Source organism: Eptatretus burgeri, chromosome 8, assembly GCF_056783735.1.
Source record: "Eptatretus burgeri isolate ZD-2024b chromosome 8, Ebu_testis_v1, whole genome shotgun sequence".
NCBI classification, from domain to species: Eukaryota; Metazoa; Chordata; class Myxini; order Myxiniformes; family Myxinidae; genus Eptatretus; species Eptatretus burgeri.
The window spans coordinates 107946252-107968842 of record NC_140968.1 but is presented as its reverse complement, the minus strand read 5'-3'; the positions used below and the strand labels follow the sequence as shown (position 1 = coordinate 107968842).

General features: G+C 44.6%; 2 protein-coding genes and 1 long non-coding RNA gene across 5 annotated transcripts in view; 2 read left to right on the top strand and 1 right to left on the bottom strand.

Moving 5' to 3' along the window:
• LOC147022508 (uncharacterized) overlaps window positions 1-15312 on the top strand; it is a 40286-nt gene extending 24974 nt beyond the window's left edge. The window contains exons 2-4 of one of the 2 annotated variants that reach the window (XM_085893470.1): window positions 2613-2783; window positions 8645-8719; window positions 10677-15312. In XM_085893470.1, coding sequence (XP_085749596.1) covers window positions 2735-2783; window positions 8645-8719; window positions 10677-10969 — 417 coding nt within the window. In that variant the 5' untranslated portion in view covers window positions 2613-2734 and the 3' untranslated portion in view covers window positions 10970-15312. The remainder of the gene's footprint in view (window positions 1-2612; window positions 2784-8644; window positions 8720-10676) is intronic. The other variant, XM_085893468.1, reaches the window with a different exon arrangement.
• Window positions 1-22591, bottom strand: part of LOC147022506 (uncharacterized) — a 122632-nt gene that overhangs the window by 84949 nt on the left and 15092 nt on the right. The window lies entirely within an intron of this gene.
• Window positions 1-22591, top strand: part of LOC147022507 (uncharacterized) — a 163944-nt gene that overhangs the window by 129485 nt on the left and 11868 nt on the right. The window lies entirely within an intron of this gene.

Below are 22591 nucleotides of genomic sequence, written 5' to 3'. Positions count from 1 at the left end.
TCCCGTGATTCATGACGTCAACAACTCCCTCCCACCCGTGGTTGAGCGGGGAATGGATCACGAGGGCATGAGTCATGCCGGGCGTGGGGGAGGGGGCAGAGAAGGATAAAGAGGAGATCCTTTCTTTGTTCGGGCTGGTTGTTTAGTTGAGCTTCGGCTTCTGCTTGGCTCGGGTTAGGGTTGAGGCTTTGAGTCAGCTTCTTACTCTGCTTGGCTCGGTAGGCTTCTTGAAGAGCTGCTTTGTTTGGAAGAGAGATGAGCCGGTTGCTCGGCTCGAGCTGCTGGTGGTGGCTTCTCTCGCTTGGTTCGTCGAAGAGAGTCGGCTGCTTTTGTTCATCGGAAGAGAGTTGAGCTGGTTGCTCGGCTGGCTCTTCTTGGTTCATGGAGCTCTTTGTTCTCCGTTTGGTTCCCGGCTTGGTGCGACTCATCGGCCTCATCTTGGAGGTGGTTCCTTGGGGAAGCGGCGCATCGACGGGAAGGATCGGCGCCTCGTCTCACCAGCACGTGTTCAGAAGCGCGGGAGAATTCCCTGGAGCTCGGGAAGGATCGCGGCTCACGGCGATTGGATCCAGCTCGCTCTCGCTGGAGCCCGGGACCGAACAACTTGAAGACCACATGAGGTGGAGAGGTTCGAGATAGGTCCTGGGTTTCAGCTCACCTGTCCTCCGAGCTGGAGCCCATTATTAAAGACCTCAGCCACCATTTCTTGTGTGTGTGTGTGTGTGTGTGTGTGTGTGTGTGTGTGTGTGTGTGTGTGTGTGTGTGTGTGTGTGTGTGTGTGTGTGTGTGTGTGTGTGTGTGTGTGTGTGTGTGTGTGCGCGCGCGCGCGCGCGTACGTGTGTCCGTGGGCCCGTCTAATAAGTAGGAAATTGTTAAGTGCTTTGTGTGCTGTAAATGTTTGCATTACATTTCGTAAAGTCGGAATAGTTCTGCTCTTACGTGCTTCCCAAGTTCCCCATTATTATTAATAAATACCCCAATTGTTAAATGTTTTCAGCTCGTCGCGTCGATTCTTCCATTGACTGAGCATTTCGTGTGTTGGGAGTTCGAAAGCCGTTGGTTTGCCGTAAAAGGGGGACATTTGGACCGATGGTTCTCGGCGATTAAGCCTCTCGGAATCGCGCACGGGACAGGCTCGCCTCAGCGGCTTGTTCCGTACGAGTTCCATCACGTGGGTATTTAGGTAAATTTAAGATTGGCAATTGACCCTACCCCGCGTGGTCTGCCCATTGGCGTATTTCGGTTCTTGTACAAGGACCCATCGACTCGGACTTATCCGGGCGGCGATCTATATTCCGGGCGATCGGTCGGGCCGACTCGACTTGCAGCTCTGTCAGAGCGGTCGGTTTGCGGCCGACCCCCAGCACTGTAACAATATATTCCCCATCACCACTAGATACTAATTGTGAAGTTTCACATTGATTGATGCAGCAGTTCAAGAGAGAGAATCTACCAATATAAAACACAATGTGCGTTTGTGTCTTGTCTGTCCCCCTTCATAAGCACGATTTGAGTAGGATTTTTAAGACCAATCTTTAATCATTACTGGCTGTTCACTCTGGTCAAAAGACCTAAAAGACCGCAAGGACCCCAAAGCTCTGAAGGACCCTGGAGAACGAAAAGTCCCTGAGGGCCTAAAAGACCTCCAAAAAAACCCGAGGACCCAAAAGACCCCAAGAATGCAAAATACCCCAAGGATCCAAAAGACCCCAAAAATCCAAAGGCCCCAAAAGACCTGAAGACCCCAAAGACGCCGAAAACCTCGAGGACCCAAAAGACTCCAAGGATGCAAAATACCCTGAGGACGCAAAAAATTTTAAAGGCCCCAAAATATCTGAAAACCCAGAAACTCCGAAGACCCCAAAGACCCAAAGGACCCCGAAGACCCTGTCGTGGAAATTTTGGATATTTTTAAATCAGAAAAGACTTATAGTTCAATTTTGATTGTTTATTCAATAAATGCCTATTACCTCAAAATTGTTTATTACCTCAAAATGAATAGGTGCTTGAATTAATTGACCTGATATGCAAATCCTGTTCAAATTTCAAGTCAATCAGATGAAATTTGACGATTTTAGTAAATTTGGGTCAAATTGGCCTATCGGCCTATGTAGACCTTTTCGGTCGACCAAAATTTACGAACCTTCAATGCGGGACCGTCGCAGGGTCGGTGACATTGATCTCTGAAAATTTCAGAACAATCGGTTGAGTGGTTTGGGCTGGAGGTGAGCGGACAGACAAACACACACAAAAACACACACACAAACACAAACAAATGGAGGCGATCAAACATACTTGTCAAAATTTTTTTTTCATCTTTTGCCAAATGACAAATGGACCCAAATGGACCCAAATGGACCCAAATGTTCCTCTCGTGAGGGTAATTACAGTTTATATGAAGGTGAAATAATGCCTGCTGGGTTGAATTGTTTACCATCTTCATCCAATAACTATTTACTACTGTCCAAAATACCCATAACAACAAGCTGAAGAATTGAAAGATTTCATGAAGAATTGCAACCTTGCAAGATGCAAGGCAATCTTAAATGGTGTTGTGGCCATTGTGCTTCGATGTTTGTCAATGATGAGCAATGATCTTTTTGCCGATTTAGGTCTATCCTCTTCTCAACCCTCCGTCCCATCAGAAGTCAAGCCGTCCTTTTTGTCATTCATCCCTGCGTTGTATGCCGTATGAGCATTGTCCATCTGATATCAGCAAAGAGGCTGATGTGCCATGGCAGATCTTCACTCAAGCACTGCCCCTGGACACCTCATTCAAACAGGTGGGTTTGATGATCTAAATAATCTACATCTCTATCTTCTTTTATCTCTATCCTAGTACCACCTTATACATTTAAATGTTCGTATTTTATGCTTATTATCTTAAATGGTTTGTCACCATATTTTGTTAATGCTTCTAACTTTCTCATTCTTTGTTTTATTTCATTTTTTGTAAGCAATGTCAAAGTTCGTGGAGGATTCAAGTTCAGCCACAAATTCACGAAGGTAAAACTGGAAGCTTGGAAAGAGATGGTCTTGGGGAGAGTTCACGGGGGTAGAAAAGATCATGGTTTTGGATGGGGGTGATCGGAGATGGTGGTGAACAGTTGTGTCATTGTCCTGAAGGGAAGAATAAGATTAAATAGAACAAGGAAGTTGGTTCCGCGGGCCAGAAAAAAGATGAACGAATGAATGGAAGTGAGATTCTGCTTTTTGAGTGTTTCACCACAAGGAACTTACCAGTGAGAGCGAGTGGAGCAGAGCAGAGCAGACGGTACAAGACCAGAAAGGAAATGGGAGAAGATGGAAGAATCAGCAACCTGTCTGTGAAGTGAAAGTGATGGAACCATACTCGGTCAGATTCATTGTGGGAGATTCCAATTGATCTTGAAGAAGGCCTTCATTTCCATGGTGTCAAGCTGAGCAAGGTGTGGGGCAGGGGCCCCAGCCCAGAGAGAAGAAAATACTCCATCAAGCTGCAGATTAAGGAAATGTAGTTAGATAAGAGTTTAGGTGTGACAAAGGAAGGTCATGGCACGATGGAGGATGCCCAATCGGCGACTGGCTTCGAAGGCCAACCTGGAAGTGTGGTTTGCCCAAGAAAGATCATGGCTGATCATGAGGCCCAAAAGTTTAAATGACTGACCTCCTTCAAGAGGATTGTTAAGGAATGACATGGGAGGGTGTGCCAGATGGCCCTTTCAGACACACAGACTGTGTGTGTGTGTCTGTGTGTGTGTCATACTTTTGTCTATTAATTACGTAGTCTATTCATTAATTACACACTGTTGGAATGTGCCGTTACACCCTAAAGACTGCGGAGAACCCTTCATACTTCAAAGACCCTTTAAGACCCCCATGCCCCTAAAGACCCCAAGACCAAAAGTGCTAAAAGTCCCCAAGGACCCAAAAGCCCCCTCGAACACAAAAGTCCCCGAGTCCCAAAAAGTTGCTGAGAACCCAAAAGAGTTAACAGTTCCCAAGGACCAAGAAGACCCAAAGGCCACTAAGAATCTGTCGATCCTGTAAACTCTTTAAGACTCGACCACATGACAAAAAATTCCGTTAAATTCCCATGTTTTTAAAATGCACACCAGGTTAAGGTAGATAAAGCAGCTTAATACATCCTTCTACCACAGTATGGCATTCCAATTACAATATATATATATATATATATATATATATATATATATATATATATATATATATATATATATATATATATATATATATATACACAACAAAAACAATGATAACATTACAACAAAGCATGTATTAATCAACACTAATAGTATTTGCAACAAAAATAAGAATATAAGTTTCATATGGCAATAATAATAACAAACATATATCCTCGTGTTAGCCCCAAGCACATCTGGGCTTAGTGAAAGGCAAGCTAATGCTGAAGCAGTACAGCAGGCAGGTATGGAACAAGGCTGTGAAGACCAATGAAAATTTGGTCAATCACACCAACGGGCCCACCGGTATGAGGAGCAGTGAATCAGTTTCCATAAACTGGTGATGTAAATTTGTGAATGTAATGTGTGTAGTTGTTGATGACATATGCTATATCTATGAGTAAGAGTCATGTTTTTCCTGTTTTATATCTGGAAACATTGAGCGAATGACATCAGTGGAGCAGTTCCAAGATGGCGGCTCCCTGAGAAGAATGCACGAGGAAGGAGCAACGTTCTGTCATCCGTTTCTTGGGAAGTGAGGGTGCGAATCCCAGTGAAATCCATCACACAATGAAGATGCAATATGGTGAGGCATGTTTATCACTGCAGAAGGTGAACGAGTGGGACAGGAAGTTTAAAAGTGGAGTGTCCAGTGTGGCAGACGCTGCTCGCTTGGGCCGACCCCACACAGCCGACATACCAGAAATGGTTGCAGGAGTTGAGCGAAAACTGAGGGAAAACTGAGGGAAAACCGTCGCATGACGTTGGATGAAGTGGTCTCCAAATTGAACATTAGTCATGGTTCAGCACACCATGTCACTCACAACGTGCTGGGATTCCACAAAGTGTCTGCAAGGTGGGTGCCGAGACAACTCACACCCAAACTGAAAAAAACTCCACTTTTCAACTTCCTGTCCCACTCGTACACCTGCTGCACTGATAAGCATGCCTCAACATATTGCATCTTCATTGTGCGATGGATTTCACTGGGATTCGCATCCTCACTTCCCAAGAAATGAATGACAGACGTTGCTCCTCCCTGGTGCATGCTTGTAAGGGAGCCGCCATCTTGGAACTGCTCCACTGATGTCATTCGCTCAATGTTTCCAGATCTAAAACAGGAAAAACACGACTCTTACCCATAGATATAACATGTCATCAACAACTACACACATTACATTCACAAATTTACATCACCAGTATATAGAAACTGATTCACTTCTCCTCATACCGGTGGGCCGTTGGTGTGATTGACCAAATTTTCATTGGTCTTCACAGCCTTGTTCCATACCTGCCTGCTGTACTGCTTCAGCATTAGCTTGCCTTTCACGAAGCCCAGATGTGCTTGGGGCCAACACGAGGATTATATGTTCATTATTATATCTAGTACATGCCCATATGTGCGTACTTACGTGGCAGTACGTGGAAGAAAAAAAAACAAACTTTCAAACCGCGAACCAGAAACAACAACCACAGGCCGTTCCTTCGCTCTCGCGTGCCCGTATGTGCGTGGCTGTACGTGCGTGCCCATACGTGCGTGGCCGTACATGCAAAAAAAAAACTTTCAAACCGCGAGCCAGAAACAACAACCACAGGCCTTTCCTTCGCTCTCGCGTGGCCGTATGTGCGTGGCCATACGTGCAAACCAAAAAAAAAAAAAAAAAAAAAAAAAAAAAAAAAACTTTCAAACAACCACAGTCCGTTCCTTCGCTCTCGTAAACGACGACTGGATTGGGGCATTGTGTTTATCTATAAATGCGCATAAGAAATTGAGAAATTATTAGAATACAGTAAGTCATCACTATCCGGAAGTGGTGCGTGCCCGTACGGAATGTTCACATCATTCCACGAATTATCGCTTTCATTGAAGTAACAACTGCTGTGATACTTACACACAGAGTTAACTCGAACTACGTTGTCGATGGCACACCATCGCATATTCCCGCGCACACTGCTTTGTCCCATTAATGCTAGGTGACATTTTATCTTGCAAAATGGATTGACTATTCTTTTCTATTTGATGTGCTTTATGACCAAAGACTTACTATGTTTACTCAATCAGAAGTCATTGCAAGCATGTCAACATTTCATGAAACATTAATCTAACACTGTCCAGCAATATAGAACTGTGCATCAATTAAATCATAGGAATGAACTGTGTATAATATTTATAAAAGAATTTACCATGTACAAAGGGAAATACACTTAAAAATAAAAAGCTATTAGACAATTTTTTTTTAATCGACCCCCATGACCCCAACCCCTCTGGCCCAGCCCCGAGGGGTCATATCAAAAATCTGAAAGTGTTGTGCACTTCCCCATACATATATCTACTATGTCCCAAAGTTTCAAGTTCCTATTTCAAACGGTGTAGGAGGAGTTACAGGGTAAGACAGACGGACGGACGGACGGCGGAGACAATCACAATATTCCCGCTTTTCTTCGAAAGCGCGTGAATAATTAAAATCCAAATTAAAATCAACTTTACCTCCCTGTCTTTGCTTGCCATGACATTCGCTGCCATTGACCATTGCCACTCCTACACCACGGTAACTAAGGCGCCCTTTCCCCATCGCAACCGGCACGGCACATGACGTCATCGTCGGCCGGCCGCGCACCGGCCTACGCGGCCACGCCTACGCAGCAACGTGTCTTGTCATTGGTTTGGTAAATAAATGGCCATAACTTGGGAAACACTTGTCCGATTAATATCAAACCTTGAAAAGGCACACACTCAGGTCCCCAGCAATGTAGCTGGCAAGTTTCAATTAGATCGGACCAGCGGTTGTCGAGAAACAGTGGTCGCGGTCACACACACACACACACACACACACACACACACACACACACACACACACACACACACACACACACACACACACACACACACACACACACACACACACACACACACACACACACACACACAGCTGGAATTACAGATCGATTATTTTTATTGCGGATATTGCTGTATGAAACTTATATTCTTATTTTTGTTGCAAATATTATTAGTGTTAATTAATATATGCTTTGTTGTAATGTTATCATTGTTTTTGTTATATATTTTGTAATTGCAATGCCATACCATGGTCGAAGGATGTATTAAGCCGCTTTATCTACCTTAACATGGCATGCATTTAAAACATGGGACTTTTAACGAATTTTTTGTCGTGTCGTCGAGTGAAAGGGTTTACAGCATCTACAGATTATTAGTGGACTTTGGGTCTTCTATGTCTTCGGGGACTTGTGGATCCTCAGGAACTGTTGACTCTTTTGGGTCCTCGGGAACTGTTGGGACTTTTGGGTTTTCGGGAACTTTTGGGTCCTCGGGGTCTTTTGGGTTCTTGGGGGGCCTTTGGGACCTTTGGGTCCTTGAGGACTTTGGGGACTTTTGGATCTCGGGGTCTTTAGGGTCATGGGGGTCTTTCAAGGGTCTTCGAACATTTTTATGAATAAAACGAGGATTATAAAACTTGTATTAAAATATTATAAAAACTTGAATGATTCAGAATCCAAAAGAAATTTTGGCAACAGAATTTAATACAAAAATGGAATTTAAATAAAAATGTAACAGGAATCCTTCCTATTGTGCCAGTGAAGTGACACATTTTTACCACCGCCACCAAAGGTGGAGGATGTTATGTTTTCACCCCTTTCTGTTTGTTTGTGTACAGGATATCTCAAAAAGTTGTGGACATATCCGGATCAAATTTTGTCGACAGGTTGGGTGTGTGACAAGGACAAACTGATTAGATTTTAATGAAGATCTGGATTTGAGAATTTTTAAGTGATTCTTCACCATTGAGAGATAGGGCTAAACCGATATATAGCACGATTTCTCAAAAAGTTGTGGACGGATTCAGACGAAACTTGGTGGACATGTTGGGTGTGTGATGAGGAAGAACTGATTCAATTTTGGCAAAGATCCGAATCTGGATCCGGATATGAGAATTATTAAATTTTATAGTGATTCTTCACCATTGATAGGGCCAAAACGATATGTAGCATGACATTTCAAAAATATATTGGGCCCGATATGTTCTCATGGACCAGGCATTGTGTGGTGGAGGTATGCGCTCCACCAAGTGCCCTTCGAGTTAACATTGTAATCTTTCTTTTTTGAGACCATCCCACGACCCTGAGAAACACCCTCGCGATCCTTATTTGGGTCGAGACCATGGGTTTGGGAACCGCTGCTTTACGGCCTCACACAACGACATTCAGCGATTTGGAGCATAATTGCCGTGGTTAATTCCGGGGTTAATTTTTGTTCCAGTTTTAGGCATCATTCTTCTTGATGATCAAGATCGGGTGATGCAACTTGTTCTATATAATGGTTAAAAAAAATTAATTCCTCAAATTACAGGCTCACTTGTATTCATTACTTCAGCTGTTTTTCTTATTGATTATTTTCTCCCTTTTAAATTGTAATTTCTTTCTCCCTGCATTTCCAACAATTATTGCAGAGCCGCCTGGAGTGTTGGGAGACACAAGCAAGCCAATCTCCAGTCAAATTAGCATGGACTCCGCCATCATTGCGGGTGAGGAAAAAAAGCAATGACATTGATCAATGTTGAAGTTGCTACGAAAATTATCGACATCGTACATTCCTTCCTGGAAAAGAATGGTGTTTAAAAACAACAAAAATAAGGAAGAGAGAATGTGAGTAACTCGTGATAGTTATCATGTGACAGTGATCAGTAATTCTGTAACCGAACACAACAAAATCAAATAACAAAATTAACAAAACGGAGGAATTGCTATGGTTAGGATGTTGCTGCAGTTCGATGTAGTGGATATCAACAACAAAAAGGCACAATAAACAATTCATTTTGTCACAAGGATTTAGACGTACACCTGACATTTCACTAACAGATGCTGAGGTCACATTTCCCAGATCTGTCTGACCTTTTCCAACATGTGATGCCTCAGGATGAGACTGGTTGTCCAGAGTTAAGGTAAAATATTCCTTGTTATATACTCGTCTGTGGCAACAATGAGTTTTATGTAATCATAATTGGGTGTAGCTTGATCCAGAGTGAGATGAAGGATGAAGTATGAAGTTATTGTACACCGCTCCTTCCCAATTCCATATGCAGGCGATGCATGACGTCATCGCTGGGCACCAAAGGAAGGGAGTACTCAGTTTTTACTGTTTGTTTGTTTTTGTGTTTGTCCGGGTGACATCACAGCCATCCTTTGGGCGAGGAAGCTGAAATTTGGGGACAAAAGTGTAGACGTGATTTGACAAAAACGGTATTTTTGGTTTTTGATTAATTAATTAATATCGATTTATTTATTGTTTTTTTTTTCATCTGGGAAATATCTCAGGAACCTTTTGAGTGAGGAAGCTGATACTCGGACATGACGGAGACCAAGTGATTTGGCGATAAAGGGTGTTTTTTGATTTATTGATTAATCATGTAAATATTAAATTTTTTGATGAATTAATTTTCAAAAAGTTGCTGATTGGGATGAAACAGTGGTGGTTTAGATATGCTATTAGTCAACTGATAAATAAATAAATAATTTTACAATTACTTATTTTAATTACGCAATTAATCAATTATTGCAAACTGCTCCCCACCAATTCAGTCTCCATGTGCTGCAATGTTGCGAAGACGCCCCAGCATTGCCACGCGCTGGGGGATAGTTTACATATTTATTTGGCATGGGGGCGGTGTACTTGGAATGTACCTCGACTTATTCTTTTAGTTATTTTTGTGGTTTACATCTTACTCAACAGAGTTGCAGTGGGCAGTTTATAGAGGTGCTTTGTGGCTACGTCCAAATTTATTTTCCGCAGAAGCAAATTTAGCGTGGAAGAAAACATGTCCGAGACATTCGGATTCTGAGTCGATTGCCTTTATTCAACTGCCATCGTCCAACCCATTCATCCTCTTCCAGGACCCCCCCCCCCCCAACACCAAAAATCCCACATGATAAACCAGAGCTCAAGCATATTTAGATATGATAAAATCCAAGGCAAAATGATGCCGCTAAGGTTACCCTCTCCCCTCCCCTCCCTCCCCATGTACATTAATCTGAGTGGAAGGTACAAACAAAATACTGTAAATAATGTTGTAAATTAAAAGATGTTGTCTGTCTATCTATCTATCTATACTAATAAATGTGTGCGTGTCTCCTCCATAACTCCAAAACCATTAAACCTAGCAGCCTGAAACTTTGCATGCCCTGGAAGCAGCAGAGGAAAGAGAATGGCATCGTTATGTGGGAGAATTGCATGTCCAGCCTGTGGGTCACCCAGGTAGCTCAGATGGCAGAGCACTGGTATGGTTTTACCAGAGGACCTGGGTTTGATTCCCTGTCTGAGCATGTAATTTTTTCCACATATACATATAATCTTTATTTCCTGTTCATTTATAATTGTATATTTGTTAATTTGACTTGCTGCTTCCAAACATTCATGAGTCCTGACATCTTTTTTCTCCATCCCTTACTCCTTCCTTCACCTTCCCCATATGTGATCATTTTCAGTTGTGGCGGCCACTGCAATTGTTGTTGCATTGCTCTCCCTTGCTGTTGTGGCACGCTATCTCGTGCGACACTCTGGAACATACAACACACGTGAAGTGAAAGAATCAGAGGCTGCTCAGAGTGTCAGCATTGCAAACCTCCCACCAGCACCATCTCCACCACCAGCACCACCTCCACCAATGCAGCCTGACTCACATCCTCTGGCAATACTTTCAGAACCACTTGAAAGTTCAACCCCAGATAATGTTTTTCCTGATACATTGGATGAGAGGCATAAAGAATATTTCATTTGATATTTCATTTTCTGTCTAAACTAATTTCCTTCCCGCTGCATGCCTGTATCACAATCGACATCATGTGCTGCTGTTTATTCCAGACTTTGCTGTTGATTTTTCTTTTCTCAAAAGACTGAGAGTAGTAATCATGTCTTGTTGCAGGAAACGTTACAAATGAAAGCACATTTTAGCTCATTAATCGAGACTTTTATATTCCTAAGTACCCAACCCCATGCTTATCCGATCTGATGTACCATCCACTGTTACAGAGCGTTGGTTCTGCTGGGTGGTTTGCCATCCCTCTCCCAGCAATAGTTAAAGCAGGAATTTGGAATTTGTTCATGGTGCTGGTGATAGCTCGTCTATTCTTCGTGAAGGACACTGTGGGATCTTTTCTTTAATGTCTAATAACAAATGCCGACAGACGAAACACTCGTTTAACATCCATCCGAGGGACAGCACACACACCCTACCTGTGAAACACAGCGATGACAGTTTATAGCTGGGTCGGGATTCAAACCCAGGCTAGATGCCTTGGAGGCGAGTGAGCATACATTGAGACCCTCATGCTCATACACACCCAAAAGGATGATTAAAAAATACATTCTTTGGTCACAAAATACATTCCTTGGTCACAAAATACATTCCTGCAGTGCCCACATTATTACTTGTGGTAAAAATGTTGTTTTCCTCATGATTTCCATTTCGAAGTGAATTGGCCGAGCTGAGCCGAGCTGAGTTCCTTGTGATTTAACAAGACAAAGTGTCCATTTTGATGAAACAAGTTATACATACTTAAGCTATTTCCACAGCTTCATATGCTTTTGTTCTTTAAAGCTGGGGATGTTATTTTTGGTTTTACTCGTTTTGAACACATTTAAAACTAGAAGGGCACTTGGTCGAGCGCATACCTCCACCACGCAATGCCTGATCCACGAGAACATATCCGGCCCAATACATTTTTGAAATATCATGCTATATATCGTTTTTGGCCTGATCCCTCAACGGTGAAGAATCAGTTTTAAAATTAAACAATTCCAATAGCCGGATCCGGATCTTGACCAAAATCGAATCCGTTCGTCCTTTCACACACCCAACCTGTCCACCAAATTTAATCCGAATCCGTCCACAACTTTTGAGATATCGTGCACACAAACAAACAAACAAACAGGGGTGAAAACATAACCTACCTCCACCTTCAATGGTAAAGGTAAAAATGTTATGGAGAGTTTTTAAAGGAAGAAACGTTTTATTCAGTGAGATTTTAGTTTGGGGATATTGAAAATGGATAGGGAATGTGGGATGAACCATGTAATGCTGATTGAATTCGCTTTGTTCTTTTGTTCTTGTTGTTTTCGTGGGGGGGGGGGAAGAAGAGTTTTTGTTGTTTGTATTTTTTTGGAGTGAGGAGGGGGAAAGTATGAAGCTGAGGGATCATCAATAAAAATAGTCGGGAGAAAAGGAGCGAAAACGAAGCACGTGGGATGAATGCAAAAACAACAAGCCGTCGAGCCGAGCCCGAGATGAGCAGGTCAGACTTTAACAAGGACAATAATTTAACAATAAGGCATAACAAGGTACGATTTAACATGGGAAATTGGACAAAAAACACAAACAGAAACACAAAGACAAAATCACAAGAGTAAAATACGACAGATACCGGATTCGCAGCACGTGGACGTCCTGATCGGCAGCTGCTTCTTCCTATTCCACCAAGCTAAGTTTCCTGATACATTGTGTTTTACACTTTGCTTTCACATACAAGACGTCCTTTCACAAGTTTGTTAATTTCTATTTGATAGGTCACATGGTTTGGCGGCCATATTGAAATTACCCTAAAACCTTCAAACATCTTCTTCTCCAGAACGGCTGTTCAGATCAAGGGGAAACTTCACAAACGTATTGCACACGAGTAGTGAATATAATTTTGTTAATTTCTAATTGATAGTTCACATGGTTTGGCAGTCATGTTGGATTCAAGAATTATATTAAATAATGTTTTCTCTGGAACCACATAACCTATCGAAGAGAAACTTGGCTACTATAATCTACCCCCATGCCTGCATATACCTTAAAATTATGACGTCACATGTCACATGGTTTGGCGGCCGTCTTGGATAGAAAAACGCACCTTGTCCGATAAACACGAAACTTCACAAACGTGTTCCACTACATGCTTGGAAGCAGAATATAAATTTATAATGTCATAGATCATATGGTTCTTCAGACATCTTGGATTGAAAATTAATAAATTTAAAAAATCTTCTTCTGCAGAACAGCTGGACAGATTGAGGAAAAAATTCACACACACTTTCCCCATGACATCCTTTCACAAGTTAGTTAATTTCTTATTGATAGGTCACATGGTTTTGCAGCCATGTTGGATTGAAGGATAAATATTAATTAATGTTTACTCTGGAACCGCTGCTTCTAAATATGTGAAACTTCACAATTATAATTTAGCCGACATGTGAAACGTGGATTTAAAATTTCAACTCGATCAGCCACATGGTTTGACAGCCAGAATTATTTAATTATTTGAACCTGAGAACTTTTAGATTTTTGTTTTTTTTCCCCAGAAGGCTCACTTGGCTGCACCTGAATGCGTTTGAGGGTACAGGAATAGCAATTCAATTGATACCGACAATGTCCCCAGGAAAAAGGGCTAACTGCATACGTAAGAACTAGATTGAACACTTTGAGCTGTCCGGCTCGTGACTCGTCTGTCCCGCGCTGTCCCGAAGCAAGGCTGCATTTGTATCAGTATTAAATAATGTTTTCGCTGGAACAACTTATCCTATCGAAGGGAAACTTTGCGACTATCATACAAGTCTCACATTGTATCAAAGGCGGACGTCTGGGTACCCGGTCATCACTGGCAGCAGTTATAAAGTGAAAGTTCTAGTTCCATTTGCTATTCTTTCATCGATATTATTTTACTGTATTTCACACACGACCTCTCCTTCACACATGCATGATTGCCACAGACCAGACTGCACAGCGACAGCCTCATTAGTGGCTTTTCCCAACAGATGTTTCACTTCAGATCCTCACGGTACTCATGATGCTACAACCCTCGTACAAATCACGCATCCTAAAAATCCCCACAGTAACCTAAGCTCGACCTCCTCGCCACAACCACTACAGCCTCCTCACCACAACCGCTTCAACTGCCCCCAACGCTTTCACGTCCTCACCAAGAACACCATAGCGCTTCACTCACCACAGCCGCGATGAGGCACCGCAATCACGGTCGGCACCCCAGACGCCCACTGCCATCTTTTGGGATGCCGGGGAATGGAGGACATTATGGAGCAGAGTCGGAACATGGTGTGTAGCTTGAAGTGCAAGTATGCGCTGGGGTCCATTCAATGTCGTCTGGGTAGCCCTGGTGCTCTACTGAACAGCGACCCTCATTTGGGGCTCAGCCCATGTTCGTGGCTGAAGAGCACTCCCAAAAACCTGCAGCCCACATTAATCTCGGCGGAGCTCCATTGCATGGCCGAGTTTGGTGGTAAACGAGGCCTTTTTCAGCTTCAGAGTCTGGTGGGGCAGGTCTCCTTCTTGGGGAGGCATCTGTGCACCAATAAGAGGGCAAGAATATGCCTACAGGGCGTTTTGATCAGATGTTTGGGTCCTCCTTCGCCCAGGCTCCACAAAAAGCTGCAGAATAGCTGAGAGGGCAGTGCAGAGTCATTGCCAAGGAGTCGTCGGTCATCGCCAAGGAGTCGCCGGGTCATCGCCAAGGAGTCGCCAGGTCATCAGTGCTCTGCTTCAGCTTCGTTCCACAGCCAATTGTCATTCTGCTCAGTGTCCGTTAATATTGGCATTTACAGACTTCCTCACAAGCCACTTGAAGCTATTTTCTCACATATTCTGTCTCTTCCATGTTGTCTCATCTGCTGTGGAGGCAAAAATCCTAAAAGAGCAACTATAGTCATGCACTCCTTTAATTATAATTGCATCTCATTTACACCTCCCACTCACGCACCATAGACGCACCCAGCTTTCTTCCCTCCTCCTAAGCGACTGCAAAGCGTGGGCCCGTTAAGCTGCGCCACGTATTTAAAGAGGTGAAGAACGCCTCAACTGCCTCTCATCATTTTTGATCTCTAATTTCCTTGGGTGTGTGTCTGATGGTGTCTGTATTGTGTGAATAAGTTAAGATTGTAGAAGTTTAATTTTGGTTTCACTCTGCCCCATGTCTTCTCTTTTGTAAATAATTGCATTTCTTTTGCTGTACCTCATCAATCCTTGCCTTCCCCTGCTGTACATATTGCTTAATAAAACCGTTTATTATTGTGCCATATGACCTTTCCACGCCCTTGCTTAATGAATAAATTGCCATCATTATAAGTGTACCCAGCTCGTTCTCTCTTTTCCTTCATTGGTCCAGCATAGTCCACAAGTTAATTTAGTCGGGAAGTTATACCCCATCAATTGGCTCTTATTAACCAGTACGTACTTGGCAGCTCCACTCGGCTGCACATGTTTTGGTAAATTCCACCCAAGTATGCATCAAAGGCACCATGATCCCCTTGGTAAGGCCATCCACAGGTAAGGTATCAGGCGGAGTCGTGTAACCCTGCCAGGGTTGGCAATACCAATCGGCATTCGTGGTTACTTAGCAACCTACTTGTGCATGCAGTTATCTGTGCCCAGCGGCCTCAGGACTGGGCATTCAGGAGGGAACCCAAGTGCTTTCCCTCGTGTCTTGCTCTTCCTCTCCCCAAATTGGTTAATCTGATCATGTGCCTGTAAAGGTTAATCAACATCTCTCTGGTCATTCTCAGAGAACAGCCTCAGTGCTAGCGAGTCTGGCAGTTCACTCAGGCAGGGACTGCAAGCAGCCCTCACACTTCAGGACTGGTCTCCTATATCCACCACCGCTAATGTTACTTCAGCCTAGGAATTCTTCTACAGAAGTCGAATGTCATGCAAAGATTCATCCCATGTCGTCTTCAGTTATATCTTATCCATCCTCCTGCCCTTGGTACTCTGAATCCTGTGGTGAGGCTGTTGCCTTAAAATAACTTGCATTCTCCTTCTGAAAGGCAACTCCAAAGGCAACCTCAGATCATTCGACAAAGGCTGCAACATCTTTCTCTCAATGGATCCAGAAAACAACATCTGTCAAACATCATGAACAAAATTTCAAACTCATCTCCCTCCTCTAAAGCCTGGTGTCACTTTCTCAAGTCTGTTTCTGGAGCATGCTCCACCCCAATTCCTTCACTTCAAATGGAACCACAGCTAACTGCTTGTGAGAAGGCCAAATGTCTCAATTCTGTGTTTGCTTCCAAATCTTGTGTTGCCAACCCCTCACTCTCTTTGCTCACCATTCCCAGTCAGAATCAACTGCTCCTGGTCTCCTTTGCACCTTGGAAGGTGGAGAAGTTTCTGCAGCCCTCGACCCTGATTCGGCAACTGGACCGGATGGCATCAGCTCACGTGTCCTATAAACCTGCTCTGCTGCTCTTGCACGTCCTCTCTCTACCCTTTTAACCCTATCATTTGATAGAGGTCATCTTCGATATGCTTGGAAATCAGCCAACATCACAGAATTGCATAAACAAAATAAAAGGATGCAAAAACAGATCCAATTAAGTAAGACCAATTGGTATATTTACAATCATCAGCAAGGTCATGAAATCCATCATCACAGTAAACATAAAATCATTCCTTTTCTCCAATTACCTCATCTGAGATCATCAATTCAGATTCAGACATGGTCACTCTACCTTGGACATGCTGCTTCAACTCTTACAACGATGGATGCAGGCCCTCAATATCAGACATGAGATGACATATCTTGAGGCATATCTTGTCACTATGGACATATCTTGAGCTTTTGATGCAGTCTGGCATCCTGCTTTGCTCTTCAATCTGTTTGCCTCTGGAGTCCAAGGCCAACTCCACTCTTGGATTGCTGACTTCATCGACGCTTGTCGACAATGAGTGGCTCTCAATGGGACCCTTTCATCACCTCTCCCTGTCAAGGCTGGAATACCCCAAGGCAGTTTTCTAGGCCCCATATTTTTCCAAATCTTCATCAATGATCTCACTAACTGTCTGGAAAATCCTCTTTATCTCTTTGCAAATGATTATTCCACCCTCCTCGAGAAACTGCCAAAATCCAGAAACACTGCTCACCTCCACTCAATTATTCCTCTCTTTTCCCACCTGTGGAACCAACTTAAACACTGTCTTTAATCTCATTCTGCTCTCCGGGACTGCAAGACAGCTTATTGTTCACCACCATCTCAAATCATCCAACATCCAAAACCATGATCTTTTCTACAACCCTTAAATCACCCCAGAACCTCCGCCCCCCCCCCCACACACATACCCGAAAACGTTGCTTATGTATCCATCTTGTTCAACTTTTGCATTCTCCCCTGTGCCTCATCATTATCCGCATCCGTTGTTTGTCAATCCCTGTCTATTTTCCCCCTTCTCCTTCTTTCTTTCTGCTGTTCCTTTTGTTATGTTGTGTCCTCATCCATTCTGTTTTCTCGCTCTTCCACGAGACGAGTCTTGGCTATGTTTTTAAAAAAAAGATCTGTTTCGGAAATCTTAGCTTTTATCGGGATGGAAGTAGTCGTTGCAGAATCAACGAGAATGGCCTCAGTAGGGCGCGTACCTCTGCAGGCTGACCAGTTTATTACGTTTTCAAATCCAGACCTCCAAAATATAATCAGCTTGTTCTTGTCACCGACCCAACTCATCCAACAAGTTTCATCCGAATCCGTCCACAACGTTTTGAAAGATCATGCTATATATCATTTTTGGCCCCATCTCTCAATGGTGAAGAATCACTGAAAAGTTTTTTTTAATTATCGTATCTGGATTCAGATCTTCACCAAAACTGAAGCGATTCATCAGTCACACACCCAACCTGTCATCCAAGGTTCGTCTGATTCAGTCCACAACATTTTGAGACATCATGCTATATATCGTTTTTGGTGTTCTCTCTCCATGGTGAAGAATCACTTTAAAGATTCTAGAATCTGGATCCGGATCTTCACCAAAATCTAATCATTTCATCCTTGGCATACATCCACCAAATTTCATCCAAAACTGTACATAACTTTTAGAGCTGTTGTGTAAACAGATAAACAGACAGACAGGGGTGAAAATATAACCTCTGCCCACTTCGGTGGTGGTGGTGGTAACAAGGATCATAGTTCCTCCACAAGGCTCAACTGCTCTATTAAAAACTCGCAGGGCAATCTTTGACATCGAGATGACAGATATGCCTCCACCCACAATATTACATCATTATACATATTTGGACTAAGTTTGATTAAATCCCTGAACCCAGATCAAAAAACAAAAAAATTATGATCGCCAGACCATGTGTCCGATCAGGTTGAAATTTAAAACATATTGTTGTTTGTGGGGTAGATGGAGAAATTTCATAGTGAAGATAGGATTTAGAGTGTAGCATGGTCCGTGGATGGACAGGAGACATCTTGATATAAATAAAGTGGCGAAAACTGTCAACTTAAGATTGTTACATTTCACCACATGCGGGCGGTGCTGTGTTAACTAGGTATGGTTTAAGGCTAATTTCTCCCAGTTTGTGATTGTCCCCTGTGACCTTTTCCACGTTTTTGCATTTACAAAACTGGCAATAAAAGAACCACGTTTTCAACAACAAGAACAACAGAGCCAAACATTTCCGAGCAGGCAAAAAAAAAAACCGCCTTCCCGGCTTCGAACCAGCAAGTCATGTCCCTGAGGTTGGTCATTGGTCGGTGTGACGTGAGAGATGGGGGCATGATCGGAGAGCAGATAATTGGTATGAGGAACGTGATTGAGACCAAGAGTCTCGCTGTCCGGCTTCTCCTCGACACAACAAAGAAGGCTACATGGTTTTCGTGTTCGGGCTGTGTGAATTTGCCCGCATGCTGGAGCAAGACCCTGGCCGTCGCTGTTCGGCTGAGTCGTGACGTTGTACATTTATAAGAGAGAAAGAGAGAGAGAAAGAGAGAGAGAAAGAGAGAGAGAAAGAGAGAGAGAAAGAGAGAGAGAAAGAGAGAGAGAAAGAGAGAGAGAAAGAGAAAAAGAGAGAAAGAGAAAGAGAAAGAGAAAGAGAAAGAGAAAAAGAGAGAGAGAGAGAGAGAGAGAGAGAGAGAGAGAGAGAGAGAGAGAGAGAGAGAGAGAGAGAGAGAGAGAGAGAGAGAAAGAAAGAGAGAAAGAGAGAAAGAAAGACAGAGAGAAAGAGAGAGAGAGAGAGATACAGAGAGAGAGAGAGAGAGAGAGAGAGAATCTCAGGATAACTCGGCGTTATCCCATTGAATGTTCGAGGAAGAAGGTGAGTCATGGTTGTGAGCAGACCCGGTGCACAGAGAGGAATGGTGCGGCATGTTCGTTCGTGAAAAGAAGCTGCACAACGGTTTCTGGGCCCTGGTGTTGAACACTGCCGCAAAAATCTCACGTATGATTCCTGCACAAAGAGCGGCTTGGAGCCATTTTTGGGTGTGGTTTCCCGTGCAGGACGATGTGGGTTCGATGGCACCAGGCTCCTAAAAGATCATCTCTGGATACACAGCTCAGTGCCAGAATAAAGGGAGGATTTTCTTTTATATTATCTTTCCCCTTGTCTGTATTTATGTCCATGTGGAGACTTGTCGAAATTAGCTTTAGTTTACCTCATGTTTTTTTTTTAATCATCACGTGTTGATATATTTCCATTATAAATATTTGATTTATGTTCATTAAACACTTATTTATTCAATTTGCTTGTGTCTGTCCATTCGTTGTGAGTTTGAGTATAAACCCGTGTGCCTCCGTTCTGGTGAAGCGCCGACCTGCTTCCTTCCCCCGCACGCCATAATTTTCAAGAATCTCGGCTGGAAACCTCCAAGGGAGAAACCGTTTGGCGATCCGTTCAGGCTGGTGTTAACTGCCCTGCACATGACATTTGGGTCAATGGCGGGGTAATTAACTGAACCACCGTGTACACGACAATATTGTTACGGCTGTGGAAAATCGCAAACCACCATTCAGGACCTGTAGGTGAGATATCTCGAAGTACATGTGTAGTTCGCCCCAAACACGTTGTCGAGAGGGAATTTATGTGATTCATCCGGGCTGCGACGCTTTGAGATAGCCGTTTTTCTGTTCTATCTTTATCTTGAACCAACCACGTCTCAACCGCCATCACAAAACCACCTTAACCACCACGCCAGCCATCGTCACCAACTACAACCACGCTCCAACCCTCAGACAACAACAACAACCCCAACAGCCACGACCTTTACCTTCACAACTCAACCCTGCAAACATCGCATCACCGCCATTCCCAACGGCACCATAACCATCAACCACCACCGAAAACCCTCCACCACCTTCACCTCTCTCCTTCTACGGCCATTCCCGCACCACCTGTGAACACTGAACGTCAGGCTGTCTCGGGCCCGTTCGGCGATTGGTGCCGAGCGCACCGAGCCGCGAGCGCAAATAGCGGCCTTTCAGAGGGAAAATTCGGATCAAGAACGCTACACGCCCACTTCTCCTCCGTCCAATTAGCAAGCGCGGGGCGGCTTGGCCCCGCCTCCAGGCGCGTCTGTGTGAAATCGATATATGCAAATTCTAGGATCAGGGGAGGTTCATGCCCCCGTTTCCTCTGACCAATGGGTGAGCGTGGCTCCGCCCCCGAGGTCATCCTGATCCGAATATTTGCATATAAGCTGCTCCTGCCAGCCTATAAAACGGCGAGCGCAAGGCGAATCGTGGCAGAGTGAGTCAGTTTTGGTTGGAGAGTGGAAGAGAGTCGGGGGAAGAGAGTGTCATCGAGAGAGTTGGGTTCTGGAGTTGGCTGAGAAGAGTTGCGGAAAGAGGCAAAGGAGCTCGGGTCCGAGGCGAGAAGGACGGCGGTCGGCGACGAGGTCGCGGTGTGGGATCGCTCGTCGTGGGACCCAAGCCAGCCAGCCATTCTCCTCCCCCAGGGCATCAACAATTCCCCTTTCCCCCACGCTGAGATAGTGCAAAAAGGGGGCCCCGTTCCCACCCCACTCAAAACGTCGTGCCAACGAAACCCGCCAAGGAGCACGGAGTCGGGGCATAGCTGCGCGGCCACATTTGCGGCTCGTCCGCCAACGCGTCACGAGGACAACGGGTAGGACCCCCCGCCCGGTCTCGCAGACCTGGCCGCTCCTCCAGGTCACGCGAACATCTGGCCTACAGACCTGTCTGCCCCCTTGTCTATGAGGGTGGCTTCTTTCCTTTGCTTTTGTGTAAATGTGTGTTGGCGCCATCTGTAAAATAGAACTGCATAAGTGTTGCTGTGTGTGCGCGTCGTCGGTAGTAACTCTGCATCGTTGTTGCTTTTGTTTTGGTTGCTATATGTGCATTTTGACTGTATGGCTGTATATATGTGCTTTCCGTGTGCATTGTGTGATGTGCATTGTGTGAACTGTTTTCCCGTTTCACTTCGTCTTTTCTTTATTGACCCTCCATCCTGCTTGACGTAAAGGGTTCGTAGTGGGTGCAAAACGCCCGGTAAATAATCTGAACCGTCGAGGTCGACGATAACACCACTCGGTTATCCCGATAGTACGGGACGGGCCGCCCAAGCGGCTCGTGTCCGGAGTCGACCTGCGGCGAGGTACGATCGCCCGGTTTACCATCCACGTGGGTACTTAGTCGGTTTAGTTTGGCGAACAACCCTATCCTACGCGGGTGGCCGATTGGCACGATTGTGGTGAGGTCGAAAGGCCCACCCGTGACTGGCTCCGGCGATAGTTCCCGGAGGGTCACGACTGAATTGTCCGTCCGGTGGGCGATGTGCCGCGATCAGAGTTACTTGGTCGTCCGCATGCCGGCGGGCGCGAATTCGCAACAATATATTCCGCATGACGACGAGATCATAATTGTGACCTTTTACCTCATTTGATGAAGCGTCACATCAGGCCAGATTAGATGTGACATGCTACAGGCACCATATAAACCTGTACTAACTTGTTTCATGGTCGGGTTGTCGGCGACTAAACCGTCTCCCCCACCAAGTTTCCTGGTGAGGAGGGAATATGATATGGAAACCCAGCAGGATTAAAAACAAAGCCTGTCAAAGGGTGGAGGGGCTCCTTGTGAGCCAACGGCCATTTATATCTCATGCCCAACTGTGTCTGCGGACGTCCTCCTTCAGTTGGGTTACTTTTTTTTCGGAGGTTGGTGGCGGGATTTTCACTCCGGCCACCGTAAAACCCTTCACTCCACAAAACACAAGAAAAACGCAAAGAAAAAGTGAAAACCCCCTCTGTGGGGGTACCTCCTGTGCAACTGCCCTCCGCAGTGCAGCTCACCGGATGACGGAATTGGGGCAAAGCCTTCGGGACCCCCGTAAGAAAACCACGGGATAACATTAGTGGGTCAGATTGCAGGAGAGTGTGTCGGGGTGGTGCTGAGGTGTCGTCCACCAGACGGCGGACTCCTTGGGTTAACCTGAGGCAGTCCCTTCGGGTGGGTGCCTGAAATGTCCTATCCCTAAGAGAGGATGATCATCTGTCTCTGTTATCATCTGAGCTCAAACATATGAACATCAGTATTGCAGCACTCCCTGAGGTTCGGAGACCGGATAGCGGCGAGATCATGGCGGGTGGTTTCACCTATTGGTCTGGTCACTCAGATGGT